This window comes from Pelmatolapia mariae, linkage group LG13 (genome assembly GCF_036321145.2).
Source record: "Pelmatolapia mariae isolate MD_Pm_ZW linkage group LG13, Pm_UMD_F_2, whole genome shotgun sequence".
NCBI lineage: Eukaryota > Metazoa > Chordata > Actinopteri > Cichliformes > Cichlidae > Pelmatolapia > Pelmatolapia mariae.
In genome coordinates this window covers 2,549,136-2,566,199 of record NC_086238.1, presented here as the reverse complement: position 1 = coordinate 2,566,199, position 17,064 = coordinate 2,549,136, and the positions used below count along the sequence as shown (strand labels likewise).

Genomic DNA, 17,064 nt, shown 5'->3' with positions numbered 1-17,064 from the left:
TAGAAGAGGAGCAGAGAAGATGACAGAGGATATGGTGAGAAACATTCATACCAGTAGAAAGGAAAGAGGTAATATAGTAGGAAAGTAGGAAAGATGTGAGAGAGAAAAGACACGGGGGGGAGTAGGAGGGACAGAAAGAATGATCAGATATAGAGAGGAAAAAGTGAAGAATGTGAGTTAAGGATTGAAGAGACAAAGAAAGAGCTTATGTGTGACACAGATTGGGGTTCAGAGAGAGACACAAGGAGAGAGACAAAAAGGGGATGCTGTCAACACCTATTTCCCCTCAGAGAGTGAGAAGAGTTCAGAGCTCAGACAAAGGGCACTGTTCTGTCTTTTCCTTTAGACCAAACATCATCCATCCAACTGACATGCCCAAAACACCAGAACAGTGCCAGACTGCCTACCAAGCCACCAAAAACAAACCCTCAGTGATCCTGAGGTGTTGTAATCGTCATTCGCAGCTGAAGCATAGTAACATTACCGTCATCACCACGTTCATTTTTAATCAACATTAAACAAATGACACCATTATTGAGAAAAAGCCTTTAAAAGTTCTAGATGGTGCTTGATCTTTTATGTTTTTGGACAAAATCTTAATTTTGATTCTTTTTTCTTTACTTGCAAAAAAACCCAAGATTTTTCCAAGACGAATGTTGTTGCCAAATCGCTTCCAGCATGGTAATTAATAGTCGCAGGTAAGTCTACTGAAACCAGTATCAAAAGGTTAATCATTAATGTGGTTTTACTCTTTTTTGTAGCATATAACTTCTGTTTAATGTAGTTATTTATGATCACATATGCACTTTTATTTCTATTAAATCAAACAAACGTGGTCTTCCACCATACTATCACCCCAATTTTTGTCAGGTTAAATAAATACCTAATGATAATCACAAACATTTAAAAATGACAAACAAAAATGAAATTCATGACATAATGTTCACATCTTTGGAAACCTTTAAGGGGCTGCTGGGTATGCAGAAAGTTCAAAATCAATGAGATGCACTGCAGCAAACTATTACTGTATGTTGCTTGGGCAAATTGATCAGCATGCAATGCAGCAGATCGATGAGAGAGATGCAAAGCTCCAGCACAATTTCCATGCCAAAAAATCATCTTTTTGTTCAGACCACAGTATCTCACCTGAGATTCAGTGATCAATTTACCAATTTATCTACTATTGTTTCTTGACACTTACAGACCTGTGCAATATTTCCATTCCTTTCTCTTACTTGTGTGGCAACACAATTCAGTGCTGCAATGCACAAGCTAAAACTATAAATTATCACTGAGCAATACAGTAACGATGCAATATTGTACACGTACTGTTATTAATAAACAGAAATAAAAATCCAATATTGTGGACTGAGACAAATAGTTGGAGAGAAATAGATCTTTTTGTGTTATCATAGTTTCCATCATTGATTGGCATAATGATTTAAATGGGAGGTACAGCAGTAATGTAACAGTGACGTTAACAGTAAATATAGAAGAGCTACATATATGCTGTTGAGGGATAATTTAGGACAACAAGCCCAGATCCATGATTTCCTTATTTTATTAAAGTGTCTCCCTGAGAAACTAGTATAATACCCATAATTTGCAATTAAATGAAATCAAATTAGGAAAGAGTCGTGACAAGCAGCATGCCATAATGTCAGTTTATTGAATCCTTTTAGAACGAAAGGGGTTTCAACATGCAATTTGTTTACTGCTGCAAATTTTTCCTTAATCGTATTAAGGAAAAAAAATTAATTGGTATTGCTTTTGAAAATAGTACCTTGTAAAACAAAGTCTACTTCTGCAATGACTTTAGGTGGAATTCCCTTTAATTTGTAATGCAGTAACAAAGACTTGTTTGGGATAGACAGGCAGCAGGCAGCAATAGTCAAAGAGACAAATTCCTTTATGGGATAAAAAAATAACTGGGTAAAGAATAACTGTAAGAAGGCAGTTAAGTGGGGTTCTCTTTGTTCTCCTCCATGCCATTAGTCATTCATTCTCACAAGTTACTCTAAGGGCTAAGGGCAGGGCAGAGAGGATGCTGGGTAGTACTGTAGGTACCTCCTATATTTCCGAGAATACCTTCTGAAGAGCCTTCCATTACTTAGACCCTTACTAGAGCACAAGGGACAGATGAATGGAATGGAGGGAAAGGGATGGAGAAGAAAGGGATAAATAAGGGAGGATATTAAAACTGGAGCAGATTTCAGCTCACAGTGGAGAAATTCTCTACAGTCAATATTGATGCACAGCAAACACAGGGGCAGGGGATATAATTCAAAGAGGGATGGGAATGGGTATAACCACCTGAACTCAGTTTTCCCTCACTTTTGGGAAGACAAACATATTTACAGTACAAATCCAACAAATTTCCTGTCGGTGCCATTGTTGTTGGATCCCTGAGCTGCAGAGCTGGAGTCAGACTGGACATTTATCAGAATTTAAACTGACAGTTTATTAGTACAAAGTATGTCCAACTGAATCTATGTGCAAATACTGCATCCAATACAAGCAAACCAAATTCATATGTTCTGTCTCCTCTCCTCCCTTGTCTAAAACTTTAAATTAAAAGCTGCCATGCTCGCCAGTTTATTTGGCCCAGTTTGAAGTGAATGCTGGTTTTTCAGCAGTGTTGTGGAATAAATAAATATTTTCACATGAACAGTTGCAAAAAAAACAATTTCCCATCAGGAAGGAGGTGAGTCGGCTAGAGATTTATTTTCACTCTTAAATGATGAGAAATAGTTCTCAGGTTAAAAATAGTCAAAGGAAATGTTAGAAAAAAGAAGAATTCTTTGGAAGTCTACCTACTACTATCAGTGGGATTGAGTTACACTTCACTGCACACGGAGGTATAAACACACACACACACACACACACACACACACACACACACACACACACACACACACACACACACACACACACACACACACACACACACCTGTCTATACACATAACCTAACGATTAAACCCCCGTTAATCTTTATTTCATGTTTCTTTTCACTGCCAATATCCAGCACACTTACGCTCAGCATGATGTCCACTGTAGCACTTTGTGGTGCGCCTAATGTTTACTACTGCTGGTGTTTACAAGTCTGCTTAAACAAAAACCACCAGCCGTTTACCACGGCACCTACCGCCGCCAAACAGCCACAGTTGGCAGTCTGTAAAACCACTAATAACAGAGAGTGTTATGAGTCACCTTGGTGGAGGAGAACATTTAGAAGAGAAGTAGTGTCATAAAAGTGTGCATAATTATGATTAAACGAGTGTAAATTGGACTTGGCTGCAACAAAAGTTTCTAAGAAAGGAAAACCTAATTAAACACAGTCTTTTAAACAGAAGGATTTCTGGGGAATTAATGTTGTTGTGAAAGCAACAAAGCCCAATTAAATGCTATTTTGTTTAAGGATGAGAAGCACATTTGCTTGTGTGTTTGAATGAGAGTGTAAACTGTTTTTTTATATACGTATGTGTGGTGGTGTTTTAAGTTTAAATGCCTTAAAAAGCTGCTGTCTCAACATAAGGTCCCCAAATGTTGCCAAAGAAGTGCTGCACTGTAAAAATTATACTAGCATAATTAAACTCACAAATCTTTCTCTGTCTTTTTCCCCTCTCTGAAATCCTCTATCTCCCCTCTCCTCCCTCTTTTTCAACTTTGGTCTGTCTCTTCTAGACTTGTGTTTGATGAGTTATATAAATACAATCCCAATGGAAAATGTGCGTCATGGTACAGACATGGTACAGGCTCCTGTGTTTGAAGGAGTGTGTGCGTTCATATGCACACAAACACACACACACACGCATGCACACGGCAAAGACAATCACCATCACTGTTTATGAACTGAGATAGAAAATTGAGGTAAAAAAAAGAAATAAAAAGCATTCTGTCGTTTCACAAGATTGTTTGAAAGTAGCACTTATTTGCTGAGCAATTGCTCCTAATTAAAAAATAAGCATAACTGTCTCCATCACCACACTTCTGCCTACCTGACTTTTAAATTCTGCACAGTGTCTGCACTATATGTGTGCCTGCATGTCTGTGTGTGTGTGTGTACCATGTTTACATATCTTTATGGGGACCAAAACTTGAATACTACTACACTTGTGGGGACCAACAGTCCCTTATGGGGACAAAATGCACGTCCCCATGAGTTTGAAGGCATTTTTGAGACTCAAAATGTGGTTTTAGTGTCAGGGTTACAATTAGGTTATGGTTAGGTTTAGGTTAGAGTTAGGCATTCATTTCTGATGGTTAGTGTATGCAGGTAGGGAAAGCGTTATGGCAATAAGATGTCCCCACTAAGAAATGAAAACAAGATTGTTTGTGTGTGTGTGTGTGTGTGTGTGTGTGTGTGTGTGTGTGTGTGTGTGTGTGTGTGTGTGTGTGTGTGTGTGTGTGTGTTTCGAACCTGTCATTCAGTCTATTTCAGATTTGCTAAGTATATCGCCTGGGTCCTGAGGAATTTCAGTGTCTGTTGTTGGGTTGAGTGATAGTCTCATTTGTGACCTCTTAATTATGTCACTGTTTTAGTTCAAATCAATGAACTGCAATATATTAGCAGAATTTCCTAACAGTGAAAATAAGTAAAGGGTGACCCTGCACATCTGTTTTTCTTTTATCAGAACAAATCAGCCTTGATAATCATTAACTGTCCACTATTGCTCATTACCCTTTTTATGTTGTATCATAACACTGCAGCACAGCCTCTCTCTTTTTGAACCTTTTTTCTCCTCTCCAATTCATATTGGCAATATATTGTACATTTAGCATATGTCAAATCAAAACTATGGCTAGATTCTGTTAAGTAATGCAAGGGCAAATAAGGGTTCAGTCATTCCATAAATCAATAAAGAAACCAAGAAACTGAGCCTTTTGTCTCTGCCCTTTGATGTCAGCTGCAATCTGCAATAAATGTCACTAAACAAAAAAACATCCGTTTCTTATTTGTAAACACAATCAAATGATAAATGAACTAAAACTGGAGTAAACAACCAGCCAATCCAGATAAGAGCAGAAATCACAGTCTAAAATGTGTAAGTCATTAAACAATCGTCTAAATAATCGAACAATTGTATCACATGTTAAGTTGTTTATGTGTTTGTGTCTTTGTCAGTATGAGCTGAGAGTCATACAAACCTGTAAGTAGCCTCGCCCTGCTCTTTCCTTTAAGGGTTAGTGGGGAAAAGAGGAGAAAAAGGGAGAGAAATCAGTAACCCAGCAGATTAAATGAGGATTGTAAAGATGTTGCCATTAATGGATATGGGAAGCATCAAGCCAAAAGGAGGCAAAAGGAAATAAATTTGAGTCCAATGGGTTTAATTACTTTCATCACATGCAAGCAGCCATGCACCATAAGGCTAAATGTTAGGTAAAGGATAGACATGGAAATCAGAAAAGTACAGTCATGTTTTTTTAGGACTCTATGAAGTCCTGTGAAAAAACAAAGTACACCCTCACTGCTTCTACAGGAACTAAGAGGATAAGTAGCAGCCAGGTGCTGTTGATCAAATGCACGCGACTAACTGATCATCAGTAAGTGTGACCACCTCTATAAAATAAGTATTTTGGCAGTTTCCTGATCTGGATCATTCAGCTGTGTGTTAACACAATGCCACAATCTTCTCAAGAGTAGATGTCAAAGCAAATTCAGCGCAGAGTTAGACCCTGCAATGATCAGCAAAAATACGTACAAAAAAGAGCTACATTTCAGACTCTACAGGCCTCAGTAAGCCTGTTAAGTTACAAAAAACAGCTAAAAATCTATGGCTTATTTAAAGTGTTGCCAGAAGAAAGCCTCTTCTCTCTGAAAACATTACAACACCATGGTTTAGCTTTGCAAAGTTGCATCTTAACAAACCAAAAGACTTAAACAATTTAATTTGGAAAGACAAGGCCAAAGTGGAGATGTTTGGCCATAATGCGCAGTGCCATGTTTGCAATAATCAAACAGCATATCACCACAAATACCTCATACCAACTGTCAAGCATGATAGTGACCTCGGCAACTTGCAGTCATTGAGTTGACCATAAAGTATACCAAAGTATTCTTGAGTGAAATGCGAGGATATCTGTCTGACAGATAAAGCTTACCCTAAACTGGGTCATGCACCAGTGCAATGATGCCAAGCACAAAGTAAATCTATGAAAAAGAAAACAATCAAGGCGTTGCAGTCAAAGTCCACACTTCAACGTGAATGAACGATTCAATTCAATTCACATAGCGCCAAATCCCAACAACTGTCACCTCAAGGATTTTTAAACAAATGCCCACAAACCTCACCAAACTGAAAAATTCTGAAAAACATGTGAGAGGCAGATGTGAATAGAAAGTGTTTAACTTAAGTTACTGTTTCTGAAGATGGTTCTCTGAATCATGGGGTGTACTTCTTTTTTAACAGGATTGCATACAGTCGTGTGGAACCTTTTTTTTCCCACAAGGACTGGTTATATACTGGCACAGCTTCAAAAATGCAGGACAAAACAAATATTAGTACATCGCAAAACTCACTCATATCCATGCCAGCTCAATAATTCTGTCTGACTTTGCTGAAAGTAATGTGTTAATTTTACCCAAGCTGAATTCAGGGTTTCATTAAACATCAAGTCAGCTAGAATTTGAATTAATGGCATCTCATAATGTCAAATATAAATACTTTTAAATTTGTGCTACAGTCTAAAAATTTAAAAAAGTACTTTCTTTCTTTTTATTGTTGAAATGACCTTTGCCTGCATTTTCTTTTAACCTGTCTGGCAGGCATTTTCAGCACTAAATATTTACAAAATGTACACAATCATCAGACAAATTGTTAACAAAACACATCAGCAACCATATATGTTGCACACATAAGATTTGACAAATCTTATGTGTGAATCTGAGGATGGTGAAAGTTATGCATTCAGCAAAACATTCCAGAGTTTGGTATGCTTATGAAAAAAGAATGTTACAATGATTCATAACAATGAGTTATGCAATGAAACAGCAGCCGAGGTTACACCAGAGGAGGTGAACACACACCAGGTGAGGAGGAAAAGATGAGAAGGAGGGCTGAGCAGCAGAGGCCATGATTGTAAGTCTGTAAGTTGTTACCTACTTGGCGGGGCTGCAGGTATGCAACGCCTTCAAATGAGGCTTCCAGGTAGCAATGGAAACCGAGTTCTCATCAGCAGCATAACTACGCCAGACACACTACGTGCAGAGTCAACAGGATAAATAAAGTAATGATAAATCGAACAATAAACGGAGCAAAAAAGGGGTGAGGGAGGATCATATAGGTTGGGTAGGAAGTGAGAGAAGAAAAGTGAGGAGGGAAAAAGAAAAACCTGATTAGTTTTCGGGGGGAGTGTTGATGCGGTGCGGTTGGGGGATGTTGAAGGGAGGTGGGGCAGTGATGGTGGTGGTGCTGGTGGAGGGGATACATGCCTGAGAGGGGGGAGAGCGCTTTGGTAGTGGTGCCAGGTGGCTCTGAGGTAGGGACGAGCACCGTCGGTGGAGTACATACGCCAAGCTGCCTGGGTGGGGGAGGGAGCAGAGATGGACAAGACACAAACACATTCACATGTGCACACGCACGAACACACATAAATGACACAGACAGGCAATGACACAAACTTGGTGAGGAAAAATAAACTGAGGTTTATGTGAAAACGTAACTTCCAGTTTAAAAGTCTGTAACCACCTGGCAGATATTGTGGAGGTTGTCCGTACAGACATGAAGAGTGGATTGTGTCATTTACAATCACTTTAGTTAATTTGACATAGTTTCTCAAAAATATGAACAAAAGTGTGAACTTCTACTTAGGCAAGGAGTTTTTAAACTTTTGTCAAAGCAATGCTAAACTACAGAGACAGAGTGCAATCTGTTATATATGTCTAAAATATATCTGTAATAAAATGCAAACATGGGCTGAAATGCTAACAAACAGCATCAGGTTTGCTGGATTTCACAATGTCAAACGATTATTTTAGCACCATATGGCTATTAGCTGTAGGAAATCTAATACTAGTTGGCTATAAGAAATATAATAAAATTAAAAATATCTTACAGAAAGAATCTTGGAGGCCTACCTTGGAGGAATATACCAGATTGTATTTGACCTATCAGTGAGAAATGTGCTTTCTACCTACATAAGCATGTTGACTCTCAGTTTTCCTATTTTTCCTTTTAATATTGTCTTTATAAAGGTTCAGTCATTCCTGTATTTATTTTTTTAATTTCAGCAGCTTTTAAAAAACATTTGGGTTTCTTTAGCCTGTCGTAATACATCCACACAAACATCTGCTCTTAGGCATTTATCAGTTTATTGCTGGCAGATGGAAGTGACAAGGAGGCACAGCCACCTAATACAAAGAGTGTGGAGAGCCATGAATTGTTTTCCTTTTAGCTGTGCATGGACTTAATTGCTCTCTGTCGCTATGGTGATTGTACATCAGAAATTAAATGGCTTCTTGGCATTTAGATAGATAGATATAATTTTATTTCGAACATGCAAATATAATTGAAATAACAACAGAAAAAACAAAAATCATCAAGTTTTCATGTATATATCTATGTCTACAGAATATGTGTGCTTTTAGTTTAGCATTTAGGCTAAACTAAAAGATTAGGACACCTTCTAAATTCAGTGCAGGAGAAATATTAAGTGCAACGGAATGTTTAAATTCATCTATGGAAATCGCGTGTTTGCTGGTAACGTTATCAGCAAGTTGTAACAGTGGGGCAGGATGAGACATCAGTGTGTTTAGGGTCTTTCTCAGAGCCAGTGATGGACACAAAGTACTCTTTATACATCATCTTATTTAACTGAGCCGGTCATACAGTCTTCTATGTCAGATTAACAGTGAACCTAATTCAAAAGTATTAACTGATGAGGCCACAAGCTGTCTGCCACCTATCCTTTAAAGGTTGCTTTCTTTACATCGTCAACCATAATTTACTTGCAGCTGACTCAGCCTCCTCAAACTTGCCAGGTATGGTTACAAGATTTCAGACATGACTTGGAAAACCCAAATATAAACACTTCACACAGACAGGATGGAAAATTAACACTGACCACCTGTCAAACGCTAGTCAGTTTTGGCTGCTGATTATTATGTGGACACTTTAATATCATTTATAGATTCAATTTTGCTCTGAAAATTACACAAAAAGTTATTTGGCAGAAACAGCTATGACAGATGTTGAAATTTAGAATTGACCAGCTGCGAAGGCTTGAGGACAGTGGTAATATTCTGTTATGCACACACAGAAAATAGCGATTAAAAGCAGGGAGAGCTGCGTGAGATGAGGGGAGTGAAGCGACAGACAGAGTAATGACGCCGTCCACATATTTAACACTTCACAGGTGCTTCCAAGTTTCCTTTTACCTGTTGAGGAAAATGTTATGAACTTGGCAGATAACAGACAGTGACCAGATACTTGATACACAGCCAGTAAAAGAGGAACAAGACCAACACACACTGGATTAATTGTTCACTTAGTGGGTTATTAAGGATCAGTTGGGCTCCAACTGGATTTCGTCTATGCTAACAACAGATATTTATACATAACAAGGAGATCAGACAAAACATTGGTTTGATTTAATGAATTAGTCATATAAATATTTATGAAAACTTTACCCATATCATCCGACTACTTATTTGGAAGGGAAAAGCACCCATACCATGTGTGCGCATACAGTGAGAATAAAGTGGATCCATAATGCCATGTATTAATTATTTATTCATTTATTTTCATCAGGAAGATGCTGTCAAACAGATGGTAAAGTATCTAAGAAATTGTATCTTAATGTTACCATTAATTATTCACTAAAACACATGATATTCACCTACATATGTTCTATTTAGAACATAAAGAAATTACAACGGCATTCCCTGAGCTATCAGGTTGATATTAAGACCAGACTGCTGCATGTGACCAACAGTGAAGTTTAGTTTCCATTGTTTGTATGCTTTAGATTTCCTTTGGTTTAGTTTGATTGACATATTTACATTACTATGAGATAGTTCTTTACAAGCTTGACAATGATCGCTCGGTTGCTTCATCAAACGACCGACAGTGGATATGGGACAATGAGGGAAGAAAATGCAAGACTTCTTGGCCGCATTTGTAGATATCCTTGGAAAGGGAAAGATCTTGTCAGGCTACTATGACAGTCTAGAAACCCCTTCATTAAGAAACAGATGCAAATTATGACAGACAGTTTGGGTAACAATTTAGATTTCCAGATTTCCACTTCCAAATATGTAGTTTTAAAACTGGGTCAGCAGTAGAGTTTTGGATTTAAAGTGTGAGGAAGTTTTTGTCTAGCTGTGTCTAACAGTTGGCAAACTTGATACTATCATATTATCATAACTGATACAGATTAGAACAACATTCGAAGCAGCAGTGTGAGACTCAGACGTTCGAGTTTGGATTTCATTACTGACCGGAAAATTTCAGAAAGTAGTGCAAGGTAGTTCGTAAGATAGGAGAAGGTAGACAGAACAGACAAACGCCTACACAAAAACAAACACATGCAGTCTCACAAATACACGCAAAAAAGAGACACACACACATTTAGCTGCGCACTTCAGGGAACACACTCCGCAGCAGATATTTATTGTTCATTAGCAAGCAATGCAGCTGGTCTTGTCTATTACAATAAGTGATAGTTTGAAGGAGCGTCTGCCCAGGGAATGATCGCCATGGAAACGGCTCATAAATCCCAGCAGTGTGTGTTGCAGTTGGACCTGAGAGTCGGCAGTGCGCCTCACACACTGTTAGTCATCACCAACTACACACCTTGACAAGGCCGAGAAGAGCATAATACACACACGCACACACACACACACACACACACACACACACACACACACACACACACACACACACACACACACACACACACACACACACACACACACACTCACTCATATTAAGTACGCTCTTAATGAAACACCCTTACAGTAATAGAAGTGATGCACACCTGCACTTCAACAAAGGGTAAAGAGTGGACACACTCATGCTTTTATTTAAAAACAGGCAAAACGGACATGAACTACACACAAAGCCATGAACATTTTCACATAAAGGGAAATTTTTTTTTCTATTCACACTGGTACTCAGCTGCTTCTACTGAAAAAAATAAATAAAAATCAGTGGAGGTGAGGTGTGTTTGTTCTCTGCATGTCTGAGTATCTACCTGGATGAGGCTGGCAGCTGGGTTCCTCCTTTTTTCAAAGTGCTTTTGTCGATGCTGCTCCTGCACCTTCAGGGCAAAGCCTGAACCTAGGATGCCCTATGTGGAGAAAACAAAGACACACATTGAGTTTAAACTTGAAGAAAATTCACCATGGAGAAAAAAAGCGCCTGCTCTTATTTGTGTAATATGTACAGATTACTTTGAAGAAATACAGAAAGTGTAATCAGTCATTGTGCCGCGATGTTTTACTCACAGCTGGCAGGGCAAAGAAGGAGATCCCCAGTAGAGCAAAACACGCTGATAATAACCGCCCAGTCCACGTCTGTGGGGTCTTGTCACCGTAGCCAATAGTTGTAAGGGTGATCTGAAAGTTCAGAGGATACTACTCAAATAATCATAGCCACTTTTATTTATACAATTTAACTCACAGGATGAAGGAAATTATATTTTTGCACGCTGAAATAAAAGAGACTCAAAGCTTTCATATACACAACAGATATGAACATCAAAGCATGCATCACATTCACAGTATTGCAAAAGTGTACAAGTACAAGTAGAGACTGAGATGTGCACTTTTATGTACTGTCTGCTTTTTGGTTTTACTTCCTCAAATTTAACTGATATTCTTACAAAGACTGAAAAGTGCACAGAAGCAGTTCAAATTATTTTATTACACTTAAAAAAAACTTCTTGCCTTTAAGGTACCACATTCCTATCGACATGGCTATAGAATCATTTGTTAAACTTCATTTCAAATGAATTTCCAAATATAAGTGATATTAATAACTTTTATAATCTTCAATAACCAGTAAAGACAAGAGTTAATGACTTTCAAACCCATTTCTCAAATGCACTTATTAAACAGAATTAAAGAACACCAACATCTGCTGAATGGCACGCTGTGCATCTCCCAAATGTTCATATTTTTCCAACCAGGGAATAAAAGATTAATCAGTGTGAAGGAAAATATCCTCAGCATTCCGAAAGCTGTGTGAAATGCAGGTTCTAAATCTGTGAAACTGGCTTCTAGATCTCTGTTTGGCAACTATTGTTTTTCACCTTAAAATTAAATGTATCTAAACTTGAGCTTTTAGCAAGTATAATACCACAGCTTTTAGTGTCTACCAGACAGAAGCTTCTCCAAGGTCGCAGCATGTGGGACCATGGTGTGTCATTCCCACAAGCCGAATAGGCCAGTCGCACCTGGCCGCAGGAGAAAATTGACTTTATTGATTGGGCCATTTCTTGTTTGTGTGTTGTCTGTGTCCATATTTTCAAAGAAGGAAACAGTGCGGTATAGCCAGCCAAGTGTGAATTTAAAGACCATTCTTCCTTGTTTTTGTATTGAGGGTGTCATTAAGGTCACAGACAAACTATGAAAAGAAATATGTCACTGCTGCAAGATCAGATCGACAAAAGTTTTCTTTATTTTTTGCATGTGAGAAAATTATGATGGGTTTGGAATATTTTAAGAGTTAAGAGTTCATTTTAAGAGTTAATAAAAATGATTCAGCTGTCATTCAATTAAGTTATGGTTATTTTAGCGGAGACTTTAGGATGTCACAAACAGGACTGTCTCATTAAGAATGTAAGCAAAGAGCTTTAGAGATTGGAGGCTTGGACAAAAAGATTTGTACTATTTTGGTCCATGAAAATTGAAATAAAATCAATTAATTAGTCCAAAGCTTTTTCAAAACAGTTTCAAAACCCTACAGTTGGACTAAAATAATTTTGACCGGCTTTGTTTTACAGCATGCCGTGTGCCGGGTTAGTTTGCATCTCCATGTGCTCACCGTGCCCCACCACAGAGCATCGGCGTAGGTGGCAAACTCCTTGTTGAATTCTTTCTCCACCAGATAGACCAAGAAGGAGGAGAAGATCAACACCAGAAACCCTATATACCAGGCAGTCACCAGCTCCTGCAAGAAATACAGATAAAAGATCTTTATATTTTCATAAAGATGATTTCTAACCTTGTGCTGCAAACATGGTGAAAGATATAGATAGTTTTCTTTTGAATATAATTGCTCCCTATTAAGATTTTCACCACGCCACATAAGTCATTAAGTAACATTATTATCTTTTTCCCCACTTTTCAACTTAGTTTTCTGGTAAGGAGAAAAAAAACAATATTTTTCGATGAAAATGTGGTCAATTTAAAGTTCACTGCACCAACAGTAAATACAGTACAAAATAAATATGAACATAAATGTATAAACAAGATGGATGGTCACAATAACAGGAGTACATGCAACTGGCAAATAAAAGAAATTACATTGGCATATAATATATCAAACAGAACAGTAATAGCATACTTTATGAAGTACCTGTGAAAATGGTGATTAAAAACTAGCACTAACAGATTGTCAGGTGCCATATAACAACTCAACAACATTGCATTGATGCTATTTTAAATAAATGTGACAGTTTCCAATTAGCTCAGTTTGCTGATGTAAAATCTTCGCTTCTGTAAGTTTCAAGTCTTACAGAAGGATGTTGGCTTTGAAGTGATAGTCCCATACAAAGTAAAGCTGATATCAAAGTACTTTGTTGCTAGCTAAAATATTCTTCAAATTTAACCATTATTTGTCATTAGCAATGACCAAAACACAAACTTGAAGCTTCAAAAGGATTACCCATTAGTCCGCAAAATAATGGGACGATGACTTGGCGGCTAAGCCTATCCTTTATATACAGTTTATTATTCAGTAGAGGAATATATTTACACAACGTCAATTTTTGTGCAGCACAAAAGTGAGAATAATTGTACTTTAATTAACTGTGCCTTTTCTATCCACACAGCTTTTATTTATAATTGTAATGACCCCAGCTCTCTCCAGGGATAAGGGGATGTAACATTAACAGTGGAAACAGCTAAAGGCAAGATTTTAATCTTTTAATGAGTAACAGTGTTAACAGAGAACACAACAAAAGAGGAGAACCAAGGGCCCATGGTTGCTTTAAAAAAGAAATAAACAAAGAAACAAACATAAGAGACTCCTCATCTAAGAGTCATATTCACAGTTTACAGATGTTTCAGTAGCAAAACCAAAAACATTCACAAATGAATGTGTCTAAACAAACAGTTTGTCTACATGTGCGACATTTGGATGAGGAAGCTAACCACTTGCCCGGTCCCCAGGTGCACTTTGAAGATGAGCACTAAATAAACATATTTAGTAACTCAAACTGAAGAAGCCAAAGTCTCAGAATGAACTGCAAGTGTTTGTAGTTAACCAGAAGAGCAGAATGACCAATGTACAATCTTTCCGGTAAGCACTAACAAGGTTTACGGAAATGGCGGCAGGCTGCTCACATTAAATCAAAAGTGGCCCAGACGAACTGCTCTGCTGCCCTTTTAAGCAGGTGACACTGCAGCTTTATTTGAGTAGGTACTGGGGCCAGTCCAAAGAGGCAGCTCAGCAGTAGAACGAGCAAGTAAAATGTCCAGTCACATTTTAGACTTCTTTGACAGCTAAAGTTACTTTATGCTTTCAAGCTTTTAAGTTAAGGTTTGTGTAAACAGTCATTCCAGTAAGTCTGATACAAAGTAGTTTAAAGCCAGCCCCACTTCAGCCGCAGTAACAGTCATAGGTTTATTTCTATATTTGAAATAATCTAGATGATTAATTACATTTTGTATACTATATTAGTTTAATTAACATACAACAGTGATTTGTAATACACAATAAAAGAGGTGGGTTGTTAGCAAATGTAGCAACACCCAGTTTAGTTGTAGATAGACTCCTGAAATGACTGTTAAAAAAAAGCCCTACCTTACTATGTGCGTAAACTACAGATCCAAGCAGTTTCCAGGTCCCTCCCCTACGGTCCATGCGCACCATGCGCAGGATCTGAAGGAAGCGAAGGCTACGCAGCGCAGATGTGGCAAAGATGTTACCCTGGCTACCAGCTGAAACCACAGCAACTGAGGCGATAAGTACGATGATGTCTGGGGAGTAAAAGAGGGAAAATTAAAGGTCATGGGTTTCACAATATTAGTAACAGGAACTGTGGTTGACTCATCTACTTTCTAAATCCATCCAAGCTGCCATCCGTCACCTTTAAAACAGCTACTGATTCGCTAGAAGCTGTTTGTTTCCTTTTATTTACATGTTTGTTTGTCATTGTATCTACAGCTTTAAGATATCATACGTATTTTGTCTCACTGAATTTCCCGAGAATATTGTCGCCTTCCTTGCTTGAACAGCAAAATAAGAACTTAGAACTGCAGTCTTTTAAAAATGTGTGTTTTTATGTTCTACCCATAGCAGTGGTAACTTTACCTGTAGTAACAAAGGGAAGACATGTTTTTGTCAACATTGTTGCAACAATAGTATAACTTCCCACTTATCAACCTGTTTATATAAGAAACTATAGTGTAACATCACAGGGAAAATATTAAGAGAACGCTATACAAACACAATTAAACTGTTTGGAGTTGTGAATGGCTTCATTCATAAATTGTACAGTTACACAGCAACATCTTCACACAGACCTACCTATGACACAAAACGGTTTTCTGGCAAAGCGGAGACGTCCCTGCCAGCCTCGATAGCGGCAACAGCAGCCAGCACTCCATATCCTGATGATGTACTCCAGGCCAAACACTACAATCATCACAAACTCCTGCAGGATGCATACACAATAATTCACACACTTGAACCTTGTAGCATCACAAAGACAGTCAAACACCACAATCATCACAAACTCTCGCAGGACGCACACACAATAATTCACACACTTGAACCTCGTAGCATCATAAAGATAGACTTAAAAAGTTGTTCTTTCAATAACTTTTTTTAAAAAGTCAAAAAGGGTAAATCTGTAAAAAAAATAAAATAAAAATCATCACTTGCACTATAATCACTGTACTTTTATGCATTTTAATGAGGGTAATTTATAGTCACTACATGAAACAATTTGATGTTCCTGACAGGAAAAGAAAAGGTGCAATTTACAACATTGTTAATGACTGTTTTCCATTAAGGTGTGCCAGTTCCTTGTTTTTTTTTCCATAATGCAGACTGATTCACTAGTCAGACTTACAGTGATAATTCAGCGTTTACAAGGCCATAAACACTGTTAATGGCTAAATTTGTGCTTTTCTTGCTTTGGTAGTAAAGATATCTGTTATAAGAAAGGCAGTTTTACTGCAGATACTTTGACTCATCATAACAGGGAAAGCCTGTTTAAAGTCTACAATGCTTTGCTTTTTTTTTCCAGATAAGCGACTAACACCTGGACTAAAGCCTGCCAAAATATTTGTTTTCAAAATATTTGTTTTCATGCTGATAATTAGCCACAATTATAACAATTCTTTGAAAATATAAACTTTACTTTGGAGAATGTGGCCAATGTACTGGTCCATGTCCACATTAATGCTACAGGAGATGCTCAGCCATGGAAACCCATGATATGATGCTCCTAGTGCAGTTTTTGTGTTGCTGTAAATGCCAGAGGTTTTGAAATTTCCAGGTAATGAGTCTTCAGAGTGTTGGGACTTTGCGATCCCACTCTGTAACTTCATGGCCGAGTTGCTCTGGTTCCATCAAGGCTTTAACTTTGCAATTATACCACTTCATTTGATCGTGGAATATCTAGGAGGGAGGAACCTTCACAAACTGATTATTATTGATCTGATCATTACTGATCTTATTACAGTACCATGCTCCAATCCTGAGCTCTTTTAAAAGATCCATTCTTTCACAAATTTTTGTAAAGGCAGACTGAGTGCTAGGTGTGTGATTCTAATCACCTTTGGGACTGTAAACACTTGAATTCAAAGATTAAGAGGTGTGGCCAAACACTTTTTTCAACATAGAGTATCTTGTTGTACAGAACTTTGACATATGAAACATAAAATCATA

The 17,064-nt window shown here is 37.8% G+C and overlaps 1 protein-coding gene across 1 annotated transcript in view; it reads right to left on the bottom strand.

Moving 5' to 3' along the window:
- kcnq5a (potassium voltage-gated channel, KQT-like subfamily, member 5a) overlaps window positions 1–17,064 on the bottom strand; it is a 110,917-nt gene that overhangs the window by 10,200 nt on the left and 83,653 nt on the right. The window contains exons 3-10 of the mRNA XM_063491573.1: window positions 15,697–15,823; window positions 14,971–15,146; window positions 12,988–13,113; window positions 11,448–11,558; window positions 11,195–11,290; window positions 7,105–7,199; window positions 5,150–5,176; window positions 2,068–2,121 (exon numbers count right to left, since the gene is read on the bottom strand). Of these exons, the coding sequence (XP_063347643.1) occupies window positions 2,068–2,121; window positions 5,150–5,176; window positions 7,105–7,199; window positions 11,195–11,290; window positions 11,448–11,558; window positions 12,988–13,113; window positions 14,971–15,146; window positions 15,697–15,823 (812 nt within the window). The remainder of the gene's footprint in view (window positions 1–2,067; window positions 2,122–5,149; window positions 5,177–7,104; window positions 7,200–11,194; window positions 11,291–11,447; window positions 11,559–12,987; window positions 13,114–14,970; window positions 15,147–15,696; window positions 15,824–17,064) is intronic.